We start from the raw sequence: 21,022 nt of genomic DNA, 5'->3' as shown, positions 1-21,022 counted from the left end.
CTTTGCAAACCATCTTTGTCAATTTGGGGTGTGCTATGTCCAGCTCATAGGAACATAATTACATTATGTTAAGAGATGGTTTTACAGAAGTATCAGGCAGTTGCTATTTAGCAATGCATTAATTAGTCTGGCAGCTGAGTCACTACTCCTTACCCCACCTTCTTTCCTTCATCGAAGGTGTTACATGGTCAGAAACATAATTTACTTCCCTTAACACTGTCCTTTTACTGATGAACCACTGTGCATCAGGAAGTTTGCTGCAAAATGTGATATGCATCACTTAGAACAAGAACATTTTTTTTCCTATACTGGATCAGATAAAGGCTCTGCTAGACTCAAATTCTAGTTTGACCAGTGACCAACAGCAGATTCCTCAGGAGGAGTCTTAGAGCAGGACAATTAGAAACTGATGCTCTCCCAGAGTAAAACTGCTTCTAGCAATTTACAGCTAAGGCATATCCTAAGCAACAAGCAGTGTTTCTGTTTTAATGTCTTCCAAATGTGATTTTGCTTTTTATTTTTGTTATTTTCCTTGCAAGTTTTCTGGGAAAATTCTGAACCTATACAAACAGCATTCAGAGCATCCCATGGCAAGGCCCAGGGCCTTGGCAGTTTGAATTTCATTGTATTGTGTGAAGAAATAATCCTTTTGTGTAGTTTGTTATTGGCATTTGCTAGTTTCATTCAATGCCCTCTAGCTGAAGGCAGCACAGAACCATTCCTTATTTATCTTTTTCATTCTTATTATTTATTTCATAAACCACTCAAAGTCTTTCTCCAGGATTTGCTTTGGAGGCTGGGGAGCATTGGTCAAATTGTTGCTCTGTAACCAAATCGTAATCTCAAAACCTCCTCTGCCAGCTGAGAGACACAGGCATGGAATTGCTCTGAGCTCAGACACACGGAACTGGAGAGAAACAGAATGTGTCCCTTCCCGTCTTTCCCACAAAAGAGTTCAGGTTGTCACATGTATGGTCACTGTTTTCTTGACAGAAGATTGATCATTGTGCCAGGAACATGAATTACCCTCTGACTTTTAAGATAAACTTAGAACTTACTGAAAGTAACAGGGGTTGCTGGGCAAGAAATAAGCAGAGAAGGACCAGACTATTGCAAGCGGAGTATACTTGAATTTGTTCTTTTCAGAATCATAGAATTTTTTTCAGTTGTGCTTTGTGTTTGAGCTTTGTTTTTTTATTAATCTGTAACAATTATAGTACAAGACTGTATGATTTTAAAGATCGCATGACTGCTTGAATGTGTTGCATAAACAGAATGAGTTTGGAAAATATCACTAGAATGTCCAGAATATTTTATTTTATGATATGTACTGATTCGGTTTGGATTGTTAGGAATAATTTGGCTTAAAAGGAATCAGCTGCCACATTCAGCAGAATACCAAAGCACAAACAATAATTTTCTGAGAAGAAAACCTATCAAGAAACAAAGCTATTGCAGGCTGTGTATTTCAACATCATATAACCATTCCTTTCATTCTGTTCCTGCAAAATATTTCCTCACTTTTAGTTTCTTGCTCAAAATTTAAATTTCAGTGTCGTCATAAGCTAAAGCTTCAGCAACTTAATTTATACTGGACAGAGCTGGCATATCATCCCTTCTGTCTGTGCACTGCCTCTACTGTAATACATCCTTTAACAAAGTGTGCTCATAAATGGATATGGACATTTCAGATCCAAATCTTATTTGTTTCAACTCAGTTCTCCCTTTCAGGCTCAGCTGCATAAGGTGGCTGTTTTCTGAGAGGTTTCAACACCAAAATGACGCTTAATGCCAAAAATATTACAAAATTTTAAGTAAGTAGAGAATCATCCCAGGCTCTAAAAGATGATTTATCACAAACAAGTCAGCCATTACCACCTTACCTGCATTTTTCTACATTTGGCCAATTAGAAATTAGTATATACAGAAAGAACAAGAATTTCAAAATGCTGAATGAATAATGAGGCTCAGATATCTGTCGGAACATGGATTTGCTTACTTGCAACTTAAAAGCTAAGAGGTGTGTAACTGTAGGATTGCTTGTTCTTCCAAGGTTGTCAAAAGGGCTAATTTGTTTACATAAACCAATGCTTCTGTATTTTTTATTGAGATCACCTATAGTAAATGCTTATTTTCCTCAAAACTGGAAAAGGAGATTGGAAACTTTTTATGGCTAAAATTTCAAAAAAATGCCATTGGAGTCTAATGAATTACAGAAGATGTGATCCTTGGCTTCTGAAATTGTAAATAAAAGGCTATGCTACTGCAAAAATGTTGCAGGAAAGAAAATATACAGGGTCCTGTGTAGGCAAGGCATCATAACAGCAACCTTATAGTTTCAAGTGTCTTAAACAGGAAATTTGCTTGCAAGGGGAAAACTTCAAAATTATAATCTATTATATGACAATTAAGAGCCCATTTCCACAGGATGTAGTGGCAGCCTTAATGGTAATGTCAAAATAATAATTAAAAAAAACTGTATCTTTATTCTATATGAGCTACAGGAATATAATGTTAACAAGAAATAAAAAATGTCTCTGTCCTAACTATATTCAAAAAATTTCTGTGTAATCTTTCAAGAGAATAATTTCTACTCACATGACCCTGAATCCAGTTCCTCAAGTCTTGCATCTGATTTTTTTTTCTTCTCTGTCTTCAGATTGACATACCACATACCTTTGTTGAGTTTGTCTTGTTTAGCTTTCCTATATTTCCCTCTAATACTGTAAAAGCAAGAATGATATTATGTTTACACAAGGTCCTAGCTCAGCAAAACTTTTGCACTTAATATTAAATACCTGAATAATCCCAGTTAAGTCAGGACAATATTTCAGAGAAGTGCTACGTATGGTCTAAAGCTGTACCTTCTGGATTTTCATGCCATGTGTTTAGGCTAAATTTAACATAAACTATTAGGTTAAAAGTAATGTTCTAAATTAAATACTCTAAATTGAATGTTTATTAGAATATGAACATCTCCATGCAAAGGAAAAAAATGTGTACTGAAAGAATGGGTCTCGTAATCATATCATGAGGTGGTTTCACTAAATATTTTGTTAGATGTATCAGTGACAAAACCTGCAGGAAGAATAAGTCTACAGGAATACTCTGCTTTTTGTGTGCAGGAAACAGCAAGGACAACACAGATTATCACGACAGTTATCCCTTTGAGCTCCTGCAGACATTGTTCTCTGGGTATGGCACAATCAGCAGCAAAATACCAGCACACAGTCTAACCAGTCAAAGGTGTTCCTTCCTATTATTATTCTTCAGTCTGTGTCCCAATGACACTAAAAAAGGAGGATAAGGAAAAGACTGCAAGAACTATCACAGAATCATGGAATATCCTGAGTTGGAAGAGACTCACAAGGATCATCAAAGTCCAACTCCTGTCACTGCACAGGACACTCCCAAGAATCTATTCATATTGTAATTGATAAATTCATAACTGTCTATGCTGTTATTTACAAATATGCACAGAAAATAACATGGTTTAAGACTCTTGAGGATTTCCCCTAGTGTTCCAGTCTGGTAAGCATTTGAACAAGAAAAAAAGTTGTGGCAAAAAGGAAGTAAAACCCTATGGATTTCTGAATGGTAAATTCAGAAGGGAATTTATCTGGAGAGAAAAGTTTGTATACAGTAGAAAAAAATGTTTTCCTCGTCATTTAGTCCAAGGTTTTTGGGAAGTATGTTTTATGAAGGCCAAAATGCAGAGACCAGAAAGACTGAAGAGAAAGGTCAGTCATGAGCAGCAGCAAGAGTTTCTTCCGAGAGCCTCCTGTTTTGGAGGACTCATTACTTTGCTCTCTCCCACTACAGTCATTTAAATCAAACTATGTCAGCTGCATGGCTGCCATCCATACATTCTGGCTTCGTAGGAACACGGACTGCTGGCTTGCCAGAGACGTGAGCTGAAGTGTGGGAAGGTTTGTGTCTTATAAAATAGTTCAGCTGTGCCAGAGAAAAGTAATAGCCAAAAATCAGAGGAGTCAGTATTTCTTAAAATGAATAAAGCAGGGAAATACCTACTGGGGAGGCCAAGAGCCCCTGATAGCCTCATTCATGCGGAACTGCAAAGCTGTGATATGAGCAGCTGTAGCCACAGCACTGGTGCTCCACGACAGCTACTATCCTCAATTTCTGTGGGGTGCTTCTGACTATTATGCAATCCAGATAATAGCTTAAATTAATGAACTCAAAAGCATAATTTAATAATGATTTGGAAACTTGGCAGCATCACTTGCCTTCTATGTTTTCTCAGAGGCCAAAATGGAAAGGCTGGAACTGCCATCACGATCTCACACTGACTTTCAGTGTGCCTTCACTGTACATTGATACATTGATAATTCTTACTGTAGTACCTCAAAGGATATAAATTGATGATTCATCCAAAAATCTGTGTTAGAACTAGAAGAATGGAAGAACCAGGTTTTAAATGGGATACCTGTGCTAACCAAAATATCAGGCAAAACAACAGACATAGATGCTACAGCGTCCTCTCAGTTGCGTGCTTTGTTCCTAGCAAACTCTAAACTGAAAACCATAAAACTAATTAGGATGTTGTCCATGGAACTCATAAAATACTAATGAAACAAGTCAAATTTAAGGCAATCTTTTGTTTCATTTAGTCCATCAAAATTTAGTCTAAACTATCTTAGATTTCTGAGAGAAAAAGCTTTCAAAACAGTATTCTGAACATAGGGAGTAAAAAATGACTTTAGTGAAAAAAGAAGTCTAAAGAAAGAAAACAGAAGCAAAGATAGAGTGAAGGAAAAGATACCAGGAAGTTTGAACCATTCAGAAGACTTCTTTTTTTTTCCACTGAAGACTTCAGCAAGTCAGTCTTTTACATTTGTAATGGATGGGACATCTGTTACTTTTTGGCCAAGCACACATGACATCAGGACAGGAGAAAGCAAGTAGAGACAATTAGAGGAACTAACTAAAAATACTTACAAAATATGTATCCAAGTATGGAATAGCAACACTGTGGAATAAATAAATAAAACACATTTCTTCTGCATTTTGTTAAGTGATGACTGGATCATAGAAAAGTATGCGTAGAGGATGTCTTTAACATTTATAAACTGGCATAAGGAATGTGAATGGAATTTTTGTTATGAAAGTACAAAAATTACAGCATCATTGTTTTGATTCAGTTACCAAATAGTCAACTGCCCCATGAAGCTCTGTTACAAGTCAAATTTCACCTTTTTATATTTATCCTCACAGATGATCAAACCCAGGGTAAAACTGAATAAGCTTTGTTGTGTGGCAAGAAAAAGGAAATAACAATAGGATAAAAAAAAAAATCTTATTTCCACTCACACCCTTATCCAAGATATGGGACTAACTTCTAGTGGTGAAGGACGAATGCAGCATCCAGCTTAGCCTGACAGCCAGCAGTCCTTAGTGGCTTGAACTGAATCATGGTCTACTGTAGAAGTATGGAATGGCTGCAAGAATCTGTCTCACTTTACGGAGAAATGGAATACCTGAACAGCTTCCCTGACCTGAGCAGAGCCAAATGTCTGCCCACAAATCCTTACCCCTGCATGGATTTCCACTGACATCACTGGGCTGTGGAGGTAATTGTCTGTGCAACCAGATTTATCTGCAGGTTATGGGCCAGAGTTCATGTCTACTGGGCTGTCTGGTTTGCTGTATTCATCTGGGAGACCTTTCAGTGTTGGAATTAAACTTCACTGCTCAGCCCCTAGAAATTTTCCCTTCTCGTTCTTCTCCAACTCAATTTTTGGATGGAAAATGCCAAAGAGAACAAGATTTTATCAAAGTCATACTTTGTGAGGCAAGACTTTGGTCTTATCTGATGCTTGCTGAAATGTATATAAAAAGACAGTTACATGAACAAAAATAACAATTCAGATTTCAACTTGAAAGAAAATATTGAAGAGAGATTATAAATTCTACAAATAGTCAATGCCTAAGCTTCACCACTTTTGTTAAGAGGTCTTCCTGAAAAAAATTCAAGTCCTATTGTTCCTTCCTGTGTTTCCAGCAAAGCAGTAAATCAGGATGTGTTACTTGAAAAGTTAGTTAGAGAAGTCCAACATATTTGATAGCATTTGCAGAGATTTGGCTCATGCTTAAATTATATACTGTATTTAAGTATTTAAGAAAGAGAGATCCAAGCCATGATACACAATAATTTTAAGTAGTATAAGGAGAGAGAAGGTATTTTAAGAAAACCATTAATTATGATTGTCATAAATTTGGAAAGCAGTTTCTTAAATGACAAAAGAATACTTCAAGAAACCATGTCTTTAATTTCTGCTTAAAAACCCCACAACCATGAAAACCCTATTAAAAGCCACTCTTCAGTGTGGCTTACTTCTATTACTTACAGAGTGTGCTAATGAGAGAAAATAGAATAGAAGATCTTTGCAGATCCTTTGAAGATCTGAGCAGTTTTACATTCCTGAGCATCTTGCCTATCATTTTAAAGGATAGAAGACTTCCAAAGGATTTTCTTTGAGCACTTCATTTCTCCTGTAGTGGAACATCACCAAGGAGTGTTTCTGTTTTCTCATTATGAGTCCGGTAATTTTTAGTAAGTAAGAAATGGGCAATAAAAATTATGGCTGCATTTTTAGGGAGACAAGGAAAAACCGCCAAGACATAATTAGAAATCTGTATTGTCCATGACCTTTGTATTGTCCATGACCCCTGTTGCACAGATCCCTTTAAAAAATACCTTGGTCAATCCAAATACTTGCCTGAATGCTGCAAAAATTCTATAATTCATGGATACCCTGACTCTTCACTCTCTCTCAGGAATTGTGCTGTGCAGACTACTTGGAGGCAGGAAGGGCTTCTGTGCAAGAAGCACAACAAGCTTGCCTCTTGTTGATTGAGCAAATAATACTTAGATTTCTTCTGGCTCTGCACCATATCCTGAGCACTCTGGGTGTGTAGCTTTGAAGGTTCATGCCCTAGTAGCGCTTTCCTTCTGGCACAGCCCTGGGTGACTGCTATTCTGCAAGTGCTGCTCTTCCTGTCTCACTCCCATCTGGCCAACAAGTTACAGAGACTCAGATTGCCAGATTACAACTGTGTGCTGTGGAAGTGTGGTTTTTACATTTAGGTTGCTTGGCCCAATGTTTCTGTCATTCTCCAGTCACAATAACCATGAAAGTTTGAAAAAAACAGGGAATAGAAGTGATGGTTATCCTTGGCTGATGTCAGAGCTTTCCTGTACTTCTGCAATGGTCAGTTTTAATGGCAAAAAAGATGATAAAAGTTGCAGTGACTGGGAAATCACATGCAGAGGTAGACACAAGCCCCAGGATTCACACTTGTGTTATATTTCAGTTCCTTACCATACAAATTTGAGCATGTTTAACTCTGTGACTCAGCTCATGGTGAAGCAGAGGAGAACCAAGATTTTCAGTTCACAGCACAGAACTCCATGTGAAGGTGAAAACAAGGAGCCAATCCCTTCTCCTTTGCAGTAAAGAGACTTAATGAAAATTACAGTGGTGCTGAGCAGGAAGGCATTGTGAAAGCTGAAATATGTCTCTTGCACTCTGTTTCCACTCACATGGAAGAACAAAACTGCCTCACAACATCAGATCTGACACAAATATGTTGTCATGAAGCACATCAAAGAAGCAGCTGTAGCTTCAGCCTGGTTTCCACTCACACTTGCTTCTGATGTACACTGGAGGGTATGGGGGTGGCTAAATACAGAAAAATATTAAATGCTAATAGAAATGTGTGATATTTATTTAGGCTGTTCTAAGTGATGGAACCCCAGACTATTCTTTTTTTTGCCACAGATGCCTATTTACACTCAAATATTTTAAAATTAGTTGCTTTGTCTTTGTCATCTTTCATCATAATTCAGAGGAATTTCATGGGGCCTCCCTAGACCCAACATAAATTAAAAAAAAGCCTGATTTCAAAGTCTCATTGTAATACCAAGCAAAGCTGACTACTAAAAGAAAGTACAGTTGTCAGTGTATATTAGAAAAAACTCAAGCAAATGCAATAGATTATCTGAGAAAATGTTAAATTGGTCTTGAGTGGATATAAGCTCAGAGTACTTAGGATGTTATTCAATCAAATTTGGCCACCAAAGGAAGAGTGAAATACTGAAAGGATGTGATACAAAGTCCTTTTATTCTTTCTCAACTAATTATCAAGAAAAGATAGGCTAATACAGAGCAGATGCATGCATCTGTTCAAATGCTAGAAGCAATGGCTTGTATGGCACTAAGAAGCTAAATAAAGAGAGAAGCTTGATCTCAGTGTCCAAGTACATGAAATATACATGCCAAAAATTTAAAATGTTGAACAAAATGACTGAGACAACATTTAATTCTAAACACCATATTGTGTAAATTGACAAGAGAAAGAGAAGAAATGAAGAAGAAGTGCAGAGGAGGGAAGGAAACCAAGATACTTAAACTCAGAATCACCAAGAAATATAGCCAGTGACCTAAATTAAATGGTAGTTTTGCCTGTTTTACATCTGACATTATAAACCATTATGTAATATTGACTCATGCTTAAATCTAGTAAAATTAACTTTTGTTCCAAGTAGAAAGCTATGGAATATTGAAATGTAAACAAATTAAAAATATTTCTGATTTATTAAAAGAATGACTTGGTGTCCCACATGGCAGCATTGAAACATGTACTTTCCACAGAGAGGCCTCATTTCAAGGGGAATAAATAATGGACCAACCTAAAGAGATTTAAATCAGTATTAGTTCCAGAAACAGAGACAAGAAATTTTTTTGTGCCCCTGAAGAGATCTATTCCAAGCTAATGCATAAAAATAAGTGTTTTTTTTTCTTTTTTTCCTCATAACTTAACTTACCTAACAGACTTTAGAAAAAAAAATATTCAGGTAGAAAACAAAAACCAAACCAAAAACAAATCAAACCAAACCCAACACCAAACAACCCCAGAGCCACAAAACCCCCATAGAAACAGAAAATGCACTGCTTGAGGGAAATGAATTGATGCTGGAACTCAGGTGAAATAACATAAGCTACACAGGAATGAAGAGGCCACATTTCTCACTCTGGAAAACTCTCTGTGAAATTGTTTGTATCTTGAAGTAGAAAACCAAGTCCTAGAAATTTCGAATCTTCTTTTAACATAAATTTTACTTCAAACACTCATAAAAGATTTCACTGGATTTCATTAGTGTCCATTGAAATTATGAGGCAAATATTAGACTAACAGCACAATGTAAAAACACAATTTGTCTAAGAGCTTGACAGCTGCAGCAAAGAAAGAATAATTGAGTTTGGATGGCAGTGTCACTTCACAAGGAATTGTTTTCTAATATATATGGATTACATCAATATTTATTTTAAAGTGAACAAATTTTCAGGAGTCCAAGTATTGTTGCAAAGCTCTATCTTTTATTAAGACTGATTTGGGCTATTGCCATTTTAAATACCAGATAGGTGCATCTTAACAATTTTAGTGCTTTCATCTTAAATAATGATTTCTATAACTTAAGGTAATGTTGCAGTGACTTAATGTTTTCTATAAATGTTTGATATACACATTACTTTTTCATATCCACTATGCAAAGGGGACTAAAAATAGAAAAAAACCCCCAATTTTATGCAAATGAAAGTTAGTCTCTCAGCCAAGGTGTCTTCCTACTTGCACAAATGGCAAAGTTGTGGAGACTCCAGCAGGAGTAAACCAAGAGCATTTGGTACAAAGAGAAAAGCACTGAAGAGGCCCAAGGCAGCCAATGGTGAAAGTGTCTCCCTGGGGAAACAAAAGCATGGGTCCTTTCAGGCTGATAAGGAAATGCAAAGATCATCTGCAGCACTCTACCTAACACAGCAGAACATTCCCTAGAGCTTTTAAAAATAAACCTGCATAAATAAAAGCCAAAAGTGCTCCCCAACAGAATGTACGTGTAGTCCTGCACACGTATTCCATATAGTGCCAGGCAATTCTTCTGGTCTTGTTTAAACTACCACAATTATTACAGTTTTAAAGTTCCCAGCTTCCCAAGAACGTGGTATATGTGCTCCTAGAGCACGCACTGCACTGGGGCTGCCTTGTGTTTAGTTGTTCAGCTGTCTAGTTCTTGGAGCAAAATCAAGTCTGGGTAGAAAACAGGCTCTGAGCTATACAGATAAAGGCAGTTCTGGACATGCAAGGAAGCAATGCATAAGGTACATAAGGAACTGTAATATCAAGCAAGAAGATTCCTAGGTGAAAACTAGCAGCACTTCCACTATTTTTTTTTTTTAATTGAGCTTTGGCCTCAGAAGACTGCCTTTACCAAGATCTTTCTTCTCACTAGCTTTTGTGCTAAGCTAGTTAAGATGATACTTAAATTCTGAGGCTTATGACCCTGAGGCATCAGCACAGTCATTAGAGCAACTCTTGAGGAAAGTCTACACCAAGAGAAGGGACAGCAGTTTAAATCCCTGGCACTGTTTCTGTTTTGCTGAAATGGTAAAGGTTTGGTGTCCTGTGGCCCTGCCATCCAGCAGAATTCACTACCCCAAAGTACCTCCTGACAGCAGCAGGCTAGGTACTGAGCAACTCTTCCTAATGAACAAGTATTTCCTTTCTATTTCAAACAAAACTCTTATCTTTTAATGCGAGCACTGGAAAATTAATTGAATCCCTATCTGTTACATGGTCACACAGGTTTACAACATTTTTGCATGCTTCTAAAAATGTCTTCTAAACAATGCCTGCAGTTTTAAAGCTAGTATTTGATGTATGGGCATATGTATAGCACAGCCAAAAGGGATAGAGCAGCTTACATTTATGAGATGACATTTTAGAAATTTTGATGTGTTATTATCATATTACTCTGAAAGAAATCTTGTGCATACTCAAATAGCTTTATGCAACTGGACATCAACAGCCTAAAGTCCATTGTCATGCTTAAAGTTTGTTCATATTCAGTGCTGACCTCACAGTGAAATTCAAAATTAGAAAGATTTAGAGAGCTTTGAACAACCCTCATATAAATTACACAAGCCTCTCAAACTCTGTAACAAGCATTGCTTGTTCAGGAAGCTACAGTGTTTATTTAAAGCTGCAAGTACATACATGAAAAATTCAGACCGTATTAAATACCCTATTTCATATCCTGCTTTGCTAATCAGTTATCTATCTTGGATAAAAATAACTGTTGATTTACTTGTTGAACTTTGCTTAAGACATTCCAGACTGAAGCTAATACCACAAGTAATACAAAATATGAAAGACAAAATAAGCAGACTTTAAAAAAAAAGTGCTCAAGACTTTGCATTTTCTTCTCAAAATTAGTCACGCAGAAAGTGGTCTGATTCTCGAACCATGTTTTTCCTACTCCCAGCCAAATCAACAATTTGCATTATTCCTAGTGTTCAGCATGTGAAGCAGAGCACACAGATGTATGCCTGTCAGCTTTTCCAGTGCAACACACAAATATTTTCCTTCCACAGAACTAGGTCCTTGACTCAGTGTCTTAGCAAGCAGACGTTATTCATTATAACACAACACAGATGTAATTCAGATTTCATTTACATTACTTTCACTCAATGAGTCAAGCTGCACGTTTAGATGGACAGAATTCCATGCCCATAATATGTTTTACGGAAAAGAATGGAAAATTACTGAGGTTTTTTAAGGGTCACAGAGATGGCTTTTGCAGCATGCCTAACCTGAGTGCACCTCATTTGAAGACCCTAATCATGCTGTTTGTATGTATTTCTAACAGTACTGTGACATATTGATCATAATGTTGGAGATAAAAGTATGTTACCCCATGCAACCTTTAGCTATCATTATACAAACAACAAGGTTATTTCTTTTCCCTTGCCTCAAGACCATTGAATAGTTTGGGTGGGAAACTATTTTGGTTTTGCTTCTTTTGCCAAAGGCTTATAATAATGATGGATAAAATAAAAACAAGAGCAGAATTAGTAATGAAAGTATAAAGGATAAAATCTAAATCAACTTTTGTTTTGTTAGGTACAATTCCTTACATCCAGCAGGAGACTGGGTTCAGCAATGTTTGTATTAGCCCTTGTAATTTCTACAGCATAGCCATCATATAGTGGGTTTAAGGTATTTTCAGACATGACTTTGAATAAAACTGGAACTTCATCTCTATTAAAGTCAAAGTAAACACCACCCCTACCCTCTGCTATTATTTGGATTTGATTCAATCTGCCTTTAATTAAGATCTCCTTGAGCTAAAAGACCTTAAGCAAAGTTGGAAAATCTGAATTAATTCATGAGGGTTTGTGCCTAACATGACATCAGTATGCAACATAAAATAATTCGCTTTCAGTGAATTTTATAACATTTCTGTGCTTCCACTTTCAAGTATGAGAATCAACATTCCTATAATGAAAGATATAAGAGGAATAGGGTTTGAATATGGCACTCCAAAACAGTTCTGAGAAGCTAGACTACAGAACCCAGCATGAACATAAAGATGTGCACAGCTGGGAGCACAGCTGTTCCAGAAGGTACAGAAGGACTCATCACTTCTTTGGACATCAGCTAAAGCTCCCTGAGCCTCAAGGCACTGCATATCATCTGTAAAACAGCAACCACCACAGGTGGTTAAGACTCTCTGAGAGTCTTTGTGGTATGAAAGACTCTTACTACTTCCAGCAAGGAATTTGGAGATACCTGCAGCTGTGCTCATCTCCCAAAGGCAGCTGCTTGCTCTCCACTTCCTGCCTCTACTGAAGGTGACAGGTCTCACTCTAAGCTGCCCCCAAAAGTGTATTCCCACCCTGCAGCACATCAGGGCACCCAGAGAGCCCCCTGTGACATAGGTACAAAACCATGGCAAAGTCCTCTATCAATTAAGATAACCGCCATTTTCATTCTATTCCATGCAATACAGATTCATGGAATTTTGGGAGGGGATGCAGGCCCAGACCAGTTCCATAAATGCCACAACACTAAATTTTACTGGGCTGAAGCACAAAATAGGGATTTTTTCTGGGCGAGGACCAGGCAGTGACCAGTGTCCTCCAGTACACCAGGCACCTCTCAGACTCAGTAACTACTGTTACTGTAGCTGCTATACCCAGGCCATAGGAAATTCAACCCTGAGGTCAAGCATTCCCACCAAGTATCAAAGTTACTTCATTTAAACTAAGGGGAATGATTTTCAATCTCCTTATGCCAAGGACAACAGCTGAAAGCTAAAAAATTTGAGTGGCTGTTCAAAACTGTTCTGAAGAATGAAAACCTGCCACAGTTTATCACTTTCAACCGTGAACAAATGTGAGCAATGTGTACAATGTGCCAGATGTTCCTTTTCAGGCCTTCCAGGTGAGGGAAAGACAGGATTTAACCAAGTGTTCCTTACACCTGGAGACTGTAGATGCTGTGAATTATCTCAAGTATAGCATGTCACAAATAGGAAGGATCAGTATCATTCCCAGGAGAGATTTGGGTGCCTCATCCTATCAGCAAGTTTGTGGAAAGTGCGTAAGAAAATGGTAATACCACAGTATTTAGGAGAGATAGTAACTCAGATGTTGGGAAGCAGCTAAGTTACAAACCCATATTTCATCATAACTACAGGCCACTGAACAATATATGAAACTTCCTACTGAAACCCAGCTCATAAATGTAAATGAATTGATAAAATAACCAACTAAAATTCCCCAAGGTTCACAATAAAATAGGCCAATTAGTGAATTTATTACTACTATTAAAAATATCTTTAAAGAGATCTTATACCACTTTTCCCTTATAGGCACTCTACTTTCTCTGCCTATTTTAACAGTGTTAATATTAAAAGTTCTGGTTATCTAAACATAGTCATCCATAAGTTGCTAAAACTGATTTCACAAAGTCGTTACATCTTGTCTTACGTAAGCAAAACTTACTCTAGGAAACTAACTCTTCAAGACATAGGATTTTTGCATTAAATTTCTATATTTGAATAATGATCAACATGGTGACTGTCCAAGCTGCAGACAGTGTAATGAGCAATTTGGTCACATATAGCAAGTTTATTGTATGAAAAACAAATCCTGCACAGCAAAACCCTGTGCTAATGCCCCTCAGGATCTCAAAGAGATGATCAATCCCATCTCCACTGGTATCTCAAAATTCATTTAAATACTCAGAAATTGAGAAGTTAACAAAGAAGGTCCATAACTGGTAAGACCTGCCTAGATCAGCCCTGAGTCTTTGCATAAAATCTGCTCTCTTTGAAATAATTAGAAAAGAAAAGAGCAACATTTTCATGACTAAAGTGTAACCTCTTAACACTGAAGGTTATTTTCAGAGGAAATATTTGATGTAACGTTATTCTTTAGTCTTCCCTGGCAGATATTTTTAATGTAAGCCTATAATCCAGCTTTAAGGATTGGCAAGCAAATGTTAAGTATGCTGTTACCTTTTGAGGTCTAACTTATAAGACCCAGTAGAAAGAATTATTTCTTCCTTCAGGGCTGTTTATCTTTCATCAGACAGCTTCTGCAAACATGAAAAAGTGATGGCAGAAGTTCCAAACGTAGACTGTGTTTACTTCTCCTTCTGCAACTAATCAGTCTATGGATGAGACATAAACTGTAGGGGATCCTCTGTCACTCCAGAAATCTGCATGTCCCGGAATGTCTTTGGAGACTATTAATTATAAAAATTAACCAAGCTTAAGATTTCTGAATTCTTACTTACTGAACTAATGTGGGTTAAGTGGTAGCCATCTGCCTTTTGTGGGAGGTTGCCTTTTCATTTCATTCATGAAGATACCCCGCCCTCCTGTTGTACTCTTGCAGAAACTGTATATTTGGCCGGTGGGTCACAGCTAAACACTATATTCAAGATACAAAAAAACCACCAGGGAAACATAGGCTTCCATCATACAATAAAACTTTGTATCAGATCATAACTCCAATTATTCTGACTTCCATCTCCCATACTTACTAGTGTGACTTGCTTCCAAGAAAAGCATAAAGAATTCTACAGAAAAACAGACCATCAAATTAATCTCTCCTCTTGATTTGACATTGCCAAAGTTTTGTTTATATACAACTTTATATAATTCCTTCCAAACCTTGTTTCTTGTTGTGCTGTATTGTAAATGTTTTGATCACTGAAATTTACTTCCAAGACTATCAATTAAAGTCTGTGGAAAGTTTATCATCCTTCAGTATGTTTTTTCCTGAAATTTTAAGAAGAATATTTTAGGGGAGCAAATAAAAAAGCATAAATTCAGCACATTGAAAACTGTCTATGATAAAGTGTCATTAGTAGCCCTTCTTGCATAGAGCTGAACAGAATGGAAATGGGTACTCAACTTCCATTTCTAACACTGCCTGTTACAACTTCTAATCGAATAATTAATTCACTAAGAGCCTACTTTTGTTAATTTATATATAATCAAACTTTAAATGCTTAGAGCATTCTAGAATAAGGAAAACATAACAGTATAAACAGGGAAACATACAAATATTTTTTGTGAATATATCAGATGATTCTCTGTAATAACATTAAATAACCCAGTAAAAGTCACAGGTATTCTTTCAACTGCTTCTCTTCTATTGTAACAAGCAGAGCATACATTTTTTTAACTCCACTATAGTTATCCACCTCAGTTATAGTTCCGCTGCCTTCAGCGGGCACTCTAAAGAGGGTTCTGTCCTGCCACTTACACTAAAGACATGGGGCTCCATGATGTCATTTTTTAATCTGGTTATGTGTAAAAATTCTTATTTTCTCAGTTGAAATAGTCTTTACATAGACTTTGTGGAAAAGAGTAACTAAGTTTAGTATACAGGCATGCCAAACACCATGAAATATGATGAAAGAAAATTCAATTATTTCAAATTCCCCTGCGTTAAATACAAAATGAAATTTATGTACCAAATGAATGGATAAAAAAAATTAGTTGCAGATTATAATAGTGTATATCTACATTCCCATGTAAAATTGAAGCTCATGCTGACTCAGCTAATGTACTTTTTGGCATATCATCCAAAGGAATTGATTAAAGCTATCAGAATTACACACCTGCATCTTTCGAACAGATTCATTACCTTAAAGTTGTGCCATTAATTTAGTTAGAGAAATGTTTGGGCCAAGGACTCGCACAGCAGCAGATAATTTGATATTTGAGAGAAAGGAAAGGGTGTAATATTCACAGCAGAATATCCTCTCACAGAACTGCAGACCTCAAAGGGAAAGCACCTTGAGCTCCTGATACTCATCTTGAGTCTGATCTGAATGAGCCTCACTGCTTAGAATTGTTAGAAGCTGCAAAAACATAGGGACAGACATATTAAAGAAACACTGTACACAGGGAACTTGACATTTTTTCAGTCTGTATTGCAAACTTTTACTATTTTAAGATAAAAACTAATTAAATTTCTGGTGGGTTTTCCTTAATTCAGAAAGAAATCTGAAGAATCTGAAGTAGTTAGAGATAGGTATGAAGTGAAGAGGGTGACTCACTGTGATGGCATAATGGTTAGCAACTGTCATTCTGGAGCTCTGGAGATCCTACAGATAGGAATCTGAGTGCTGCTTGGCCTTTCTTTCAACATAAACAGATACATGCATGGATTTACTCTTGCTAAATCACAGTTTCTCTCTTTAGAAACCTTTTTCCATTGGATGACAGTCTTTCTGCTCACATGCTTTGGCCTTTCTTTTCTTAGGTTGGTTCATTGAACTTCTTAAAATTAATTTCTTTTTCATCAAATTCCACTTTTTTTCCTCATTAATACTAAAATGCTTTAAATAATCTCCTTATCTTCTAACATACTTTCCACTTATTACAACTTTTTTTTTGCCATGCTCCTTAGGTTAAAATGAAGTTTTAAGGAAAGAGTTTAGAAAAGCAAGGAATATACAAAGGAGCCCACCAGAAACTAAGAGTCCCACTTTAATCATGTTACCCACAGAAACCAAGAAAATGCAACAGTAGAAACTGGAGAGGAACAAGTTTCAGTCCTTTTTCTCCCCAGTGATTCTTAAAGGTTCTACGTTTGAGATGTACCTTCTCTTATTTTCTAAAGTTTAACATTCACACCCTCTTCTCAACCTCTCAAAACACTCTTATTTCATAGAAAACTGTTGTGCACTCCTCATTTAAAACTTACACCAAAGCTTTCAACCACATGTTGTGTTTTTGCCCCTTTTTTCCTGTACTTCAGAATATAACATCTCCTTTCCACAAGTGTGAAATAGTAGTGCAGAACTTAGGTGGCCTGCCAGAAAAATTCTAAGTGAAGTAGGTTTGGATCCCCTAGTAAAAAGGAAAAAGCACTCATAATACCTTGGTGATTGCTTTCTTTTTTCTTTAATGAACTTGCTCTCCTTCAAATCCAAAGTATACTTATTTATCTACATAATTTTCTGCCACAGTAGATCATGAGAACTTTCATCTCGAAAAGGAAAGCAGACGAATTCTGAACAGTGTTTTTGCTTTGCCATGTGACACAGAAATTTGTTTTCTCAAGAAATCCAAAATATTATTTTAATGATTAAACAAAAAAACCCTGCCTTTTAAAAAATTATTCATTTTAGTAAGCATTCTTGGTAGTCTCCAAATTTACCTAAAAAACCTCCTTGGGTCCCTGATAGAATTTTTGAGACAATTTTTATCCAATAGTTACACAAAATGACTGAAAGTTAAACCCAAACATGAGGGTGGAATCACCCACACTGGCCAATGGGTCAGTTCCATTGACCTCAGGGAAGTATGATATGGTCTAAAAATTGGCTTTTTAGGAAAAAAGAATTTAGCTTATAAGAAGATTTAATTAGATTTTAGAACAAAATAAATGAATAGAAGCAATAACTTCCTCTCCTAAAAAGACAGATATTCTCCTTTACATGTGAATGCTTCTTCATGAAAACATTTAATTTAAAACAATAAATTTTTATTAATAAATTATGGCCCCAGTGAAGCAGTAGACTAAATGTAAAAGAAAGAAAAACTGAGTCCTTATGCACAGATAAATTAAATTTAGCTTATGTTGCAGAAGAGCTGCATGTCTGGTGCAGTGGTATTTCCTTATCAGGTTGAGATATTGCTAAATTAATGCTTCATTTTGTTTTCTTTTTTATCCCCTCCCATGTCCTCTCTTGCTTGGCTTTGTCTTTTTGAAACTGTAGGTACATTTCCCATTTTAAAATCATGTTAAGTCACCCAAAACTGACAGGACTTTAACATAGTTATTCTATATAACTACACCCTCAAAATAATTCCAAATATTTCTAATTTTGTATTTTTAAAATAGTGTCATTGCTCATAGCATATATGTTTTACAGAAGAACCTTTCAAGTGAAGAAGACTTTTACAATTAACATGTATTAATAGGAACAATTATGCCCCCTAAACTCTTTTGTGGGACAGCCCCTAGTGGAAGATAAGAATTAGAATGCATGACTGTATGAAACAAGTATTCCCATTTAGCCTTGTTTTGCTCCACCTATTTTAGGACTAATCTATTTTTATAGCTGTTTAAAAATAAGCACCGCTTGTTTACTATAATAGAGAAAAATAGAGCAACCAAGAGACTAAAACAAAGATAATAAAAAAGGCTGGATAGTTTGTATTTAAAAGTGAAACTGTGGATGCCAACATCTGTAGAATTGGGTTTTGGTTTTCTTTTCCAAATTCCAACTGGCTGTGCTAGAGAAGTATATCAATGTAGCATCTTGCAGAGGATTACTCCAAGCCATGGAAATCACACCAGGTAGGACAGATCTACAAACCATCCATTAGATCTTTGCACTCGGGATATCTACTCATGTCTATCATATTATCTACTTACATATCAACTTATGGTTGCTTCTTGTACTTGCAGAGATTTTGTGATTCAGGGACAGTATCACAGTGCCACAGTTGACACTTGGGATTTAATTTCTGTTTTCCTTCACTTAATGTCTAAGCATCACTGGTTGCATTCTCATAAACTTTTGTGATTAGAGGGAGCAGGATTGGTCTCTGGTTTTGCCAAAGTACTCAGATTCCTTTCTTTACACATATATTGCTTTTCTGGCCCCCTCTTTCCATCCAAGGCTATTAGAGACCACTTGGACTATAAAATGTAGTGTCCTGATGAAAAATTTAATGCTCTGTGATTATTAATTTTACTAGTTAAACAATTTTTTGTAGCAATTTGCAACTGTGAGTATGAGAAAATATCTGCATATCCAAATATCTGCAGAAGACAAGAGGACAATCTGAGGGGAGGAAGGTCTGATTTCCAAAGACAAGTACCACAACAAATAAAATGGGTACAGGGGTTGTAAACATCTCATTTTCTCCTGGTTTGTGCCTGCACAACACTTTTGTATAATGTTAATATGAACCATGCTAATGCATATGTATTTGTTAGACCAGCCCTTTGGAAAAATGCAACATTTCTAATGGTTTTTTATCTGAAATGAGCTCACCACAAAAATACTTCAGCTGCTTTTAGCTTAGGGAGAACAGTCAGAGCATGGCTTTTAAAGATAGTTCTGAAAAGATGACTGATCATCACCAGCACCAATCTTTATTCTTAGCTGGATCAAATGAGTTGCTACCTGCTTCCATCCCTTCCTCGGTTCAAGAACTCTATTTTCACTTAAGGTCTGGGACTTTCCACAGTTATCACAGGTCCATTACATTTACATTATTTTTCCTTTCTTCCATGCCAAATAAATGGGAATTTGGACTCATTCTTATATAATACGTCCCCCAGCTGTCATTTATGAATAATTTTCAGAAGACCTGTGTATGTTTGGCTTTGAAATCATTATTTTCTCCTAAACTCCCATTAGACTTTCCCCCAGGTCAATGTATCATAATTCTCAGTTTTGTCAAAGCTATGCCAGTTTGATCATCCTTTAAAAAAATTCATGTTACTGTAAATTCTTTGACCATGTTTAGAAACTTAGTGGTAAATTTTGAAAAGTTAACCCATTCCATCACTTTTGTATTCTGTCATTTGATGAACTTGCATCAGACATTTCTACAGATTGCATTTACCAATGTTCCCATTTAGTCTACAGATTGTCATTCTAGTATTATTTATTTATTTTTACATCTGCTTTCCTTTCACTCTGTGTCTCTCCTCAGCACTGTCTTATTCTACACTTACAGAAAGTTTGTGAGGCCTGCCAAAGCCTGAACAAGAAGGCAATGACATTACCCACCTACATTTATGGTCCTTTGGGAAAGTTAAAAATTTCTATTTATTTTAATCACAGCTGATTAATTCTGATACAGGATCAAAGAGCTAAACTGAGTGACACAGACATATAGAGAAGACACGAATCTGCAGGCAGCCGTATCCATCTGACTGGCTGTCCTGCTCATGGTTGCATGGTCACGCTGCCTCTCAACTCTGGATCCTTGCTGACAAGGCGTGAGTCTAGTTTAACATGCAACCAGCTTGTGAGAAATCTCAGAGGAGGGATTTCTTGGAAATCAGGATGAGAGTAGAAGCACAGCAGCCAAGAGTCAGACTGACCTAGCTTTAAAAACCTTGCATTTTACATGTGAAGAGGCTGTGTGAGGTCAGCCCTGTGCTGTCAGCTGAAAGTAAAGCATCATCAATCCACGGAGTGAACAGATCTCGTGGGTGCTCCATGTCTAGCTCTATATAAAACCAAAATGACCCCATTTAAGTCACTCATAGTTTTTAATTTTTTATTTCATAAAATAAAAATCTGCATCCCATAAATAGTGTTCCTACCATTTGTAATGTGTTGTAACAGAACTCTGCAGAAAGAATTTTAAGCAAGAGAAGACTTTGCTGCTTGTGGTATTTTGCAATCCCCACTAACTTTAATGGCATTGTGCTGTTTCTTAGCAGCATATGTGTTATGTAAAGAATGCATTTCTCATCTTATGCTTCCCTTTTGGAAGCTATTACGAGCAGCCAGTGGATGCAAAAGGCACTCTCTCTTGACCAGGGAACTAATTGTTATTGATGGACTACTGGAAGAAGCCAAATTCAGGCTGGATTATTCTCAGCAATACTTGAACCAACTTTTTTTTTCTTTCATTCTTTAAATATCTCAAATGAAAAACCTTCCA

General features: G+C 36.6%; 1 protein-coding gene across 9 annotated transcripts in view; it reads right to left on the bottom strand.

Moving 5' to 3' along the window:
* Positions 1-21,022, bottom strand: part of LOC135308618 (uncharacterized) — an 88,025-nt gene that overhangs the window by 32,682 nt on the left and 34,321 nt on the right. For all 9 annotated transcript variants that reach the window (XM_064433811.1, XM_064433810.1, XM_064433813.1 and 6 more), the window contains one exon: positions 2,599-2,723. In XM_064433811.1, the coding sequence (XP_064289881.1) occupies positions 2,599-2,723 (125 nt within the window). The remainder of the gene's footprint in view (positions 1-2,598; positions 2,724-21,022) is intronic.

This window comes from Passer domesticus, chromosome 10, assembly GCF_036417665.1.
Source record: "Passer domesticus isolate bPasDom1 chromosome 10, bPasDom1.hap1, whole genome shotgun sequence".
NCBI lineage: Eukaryota > Metazoa > Chordata > Aves > Passeriformes > Passeridae > Passer > Passer domesticus.
This window is presented reverse-complemented; position numbering and strand designations above follow the sequence as displayed.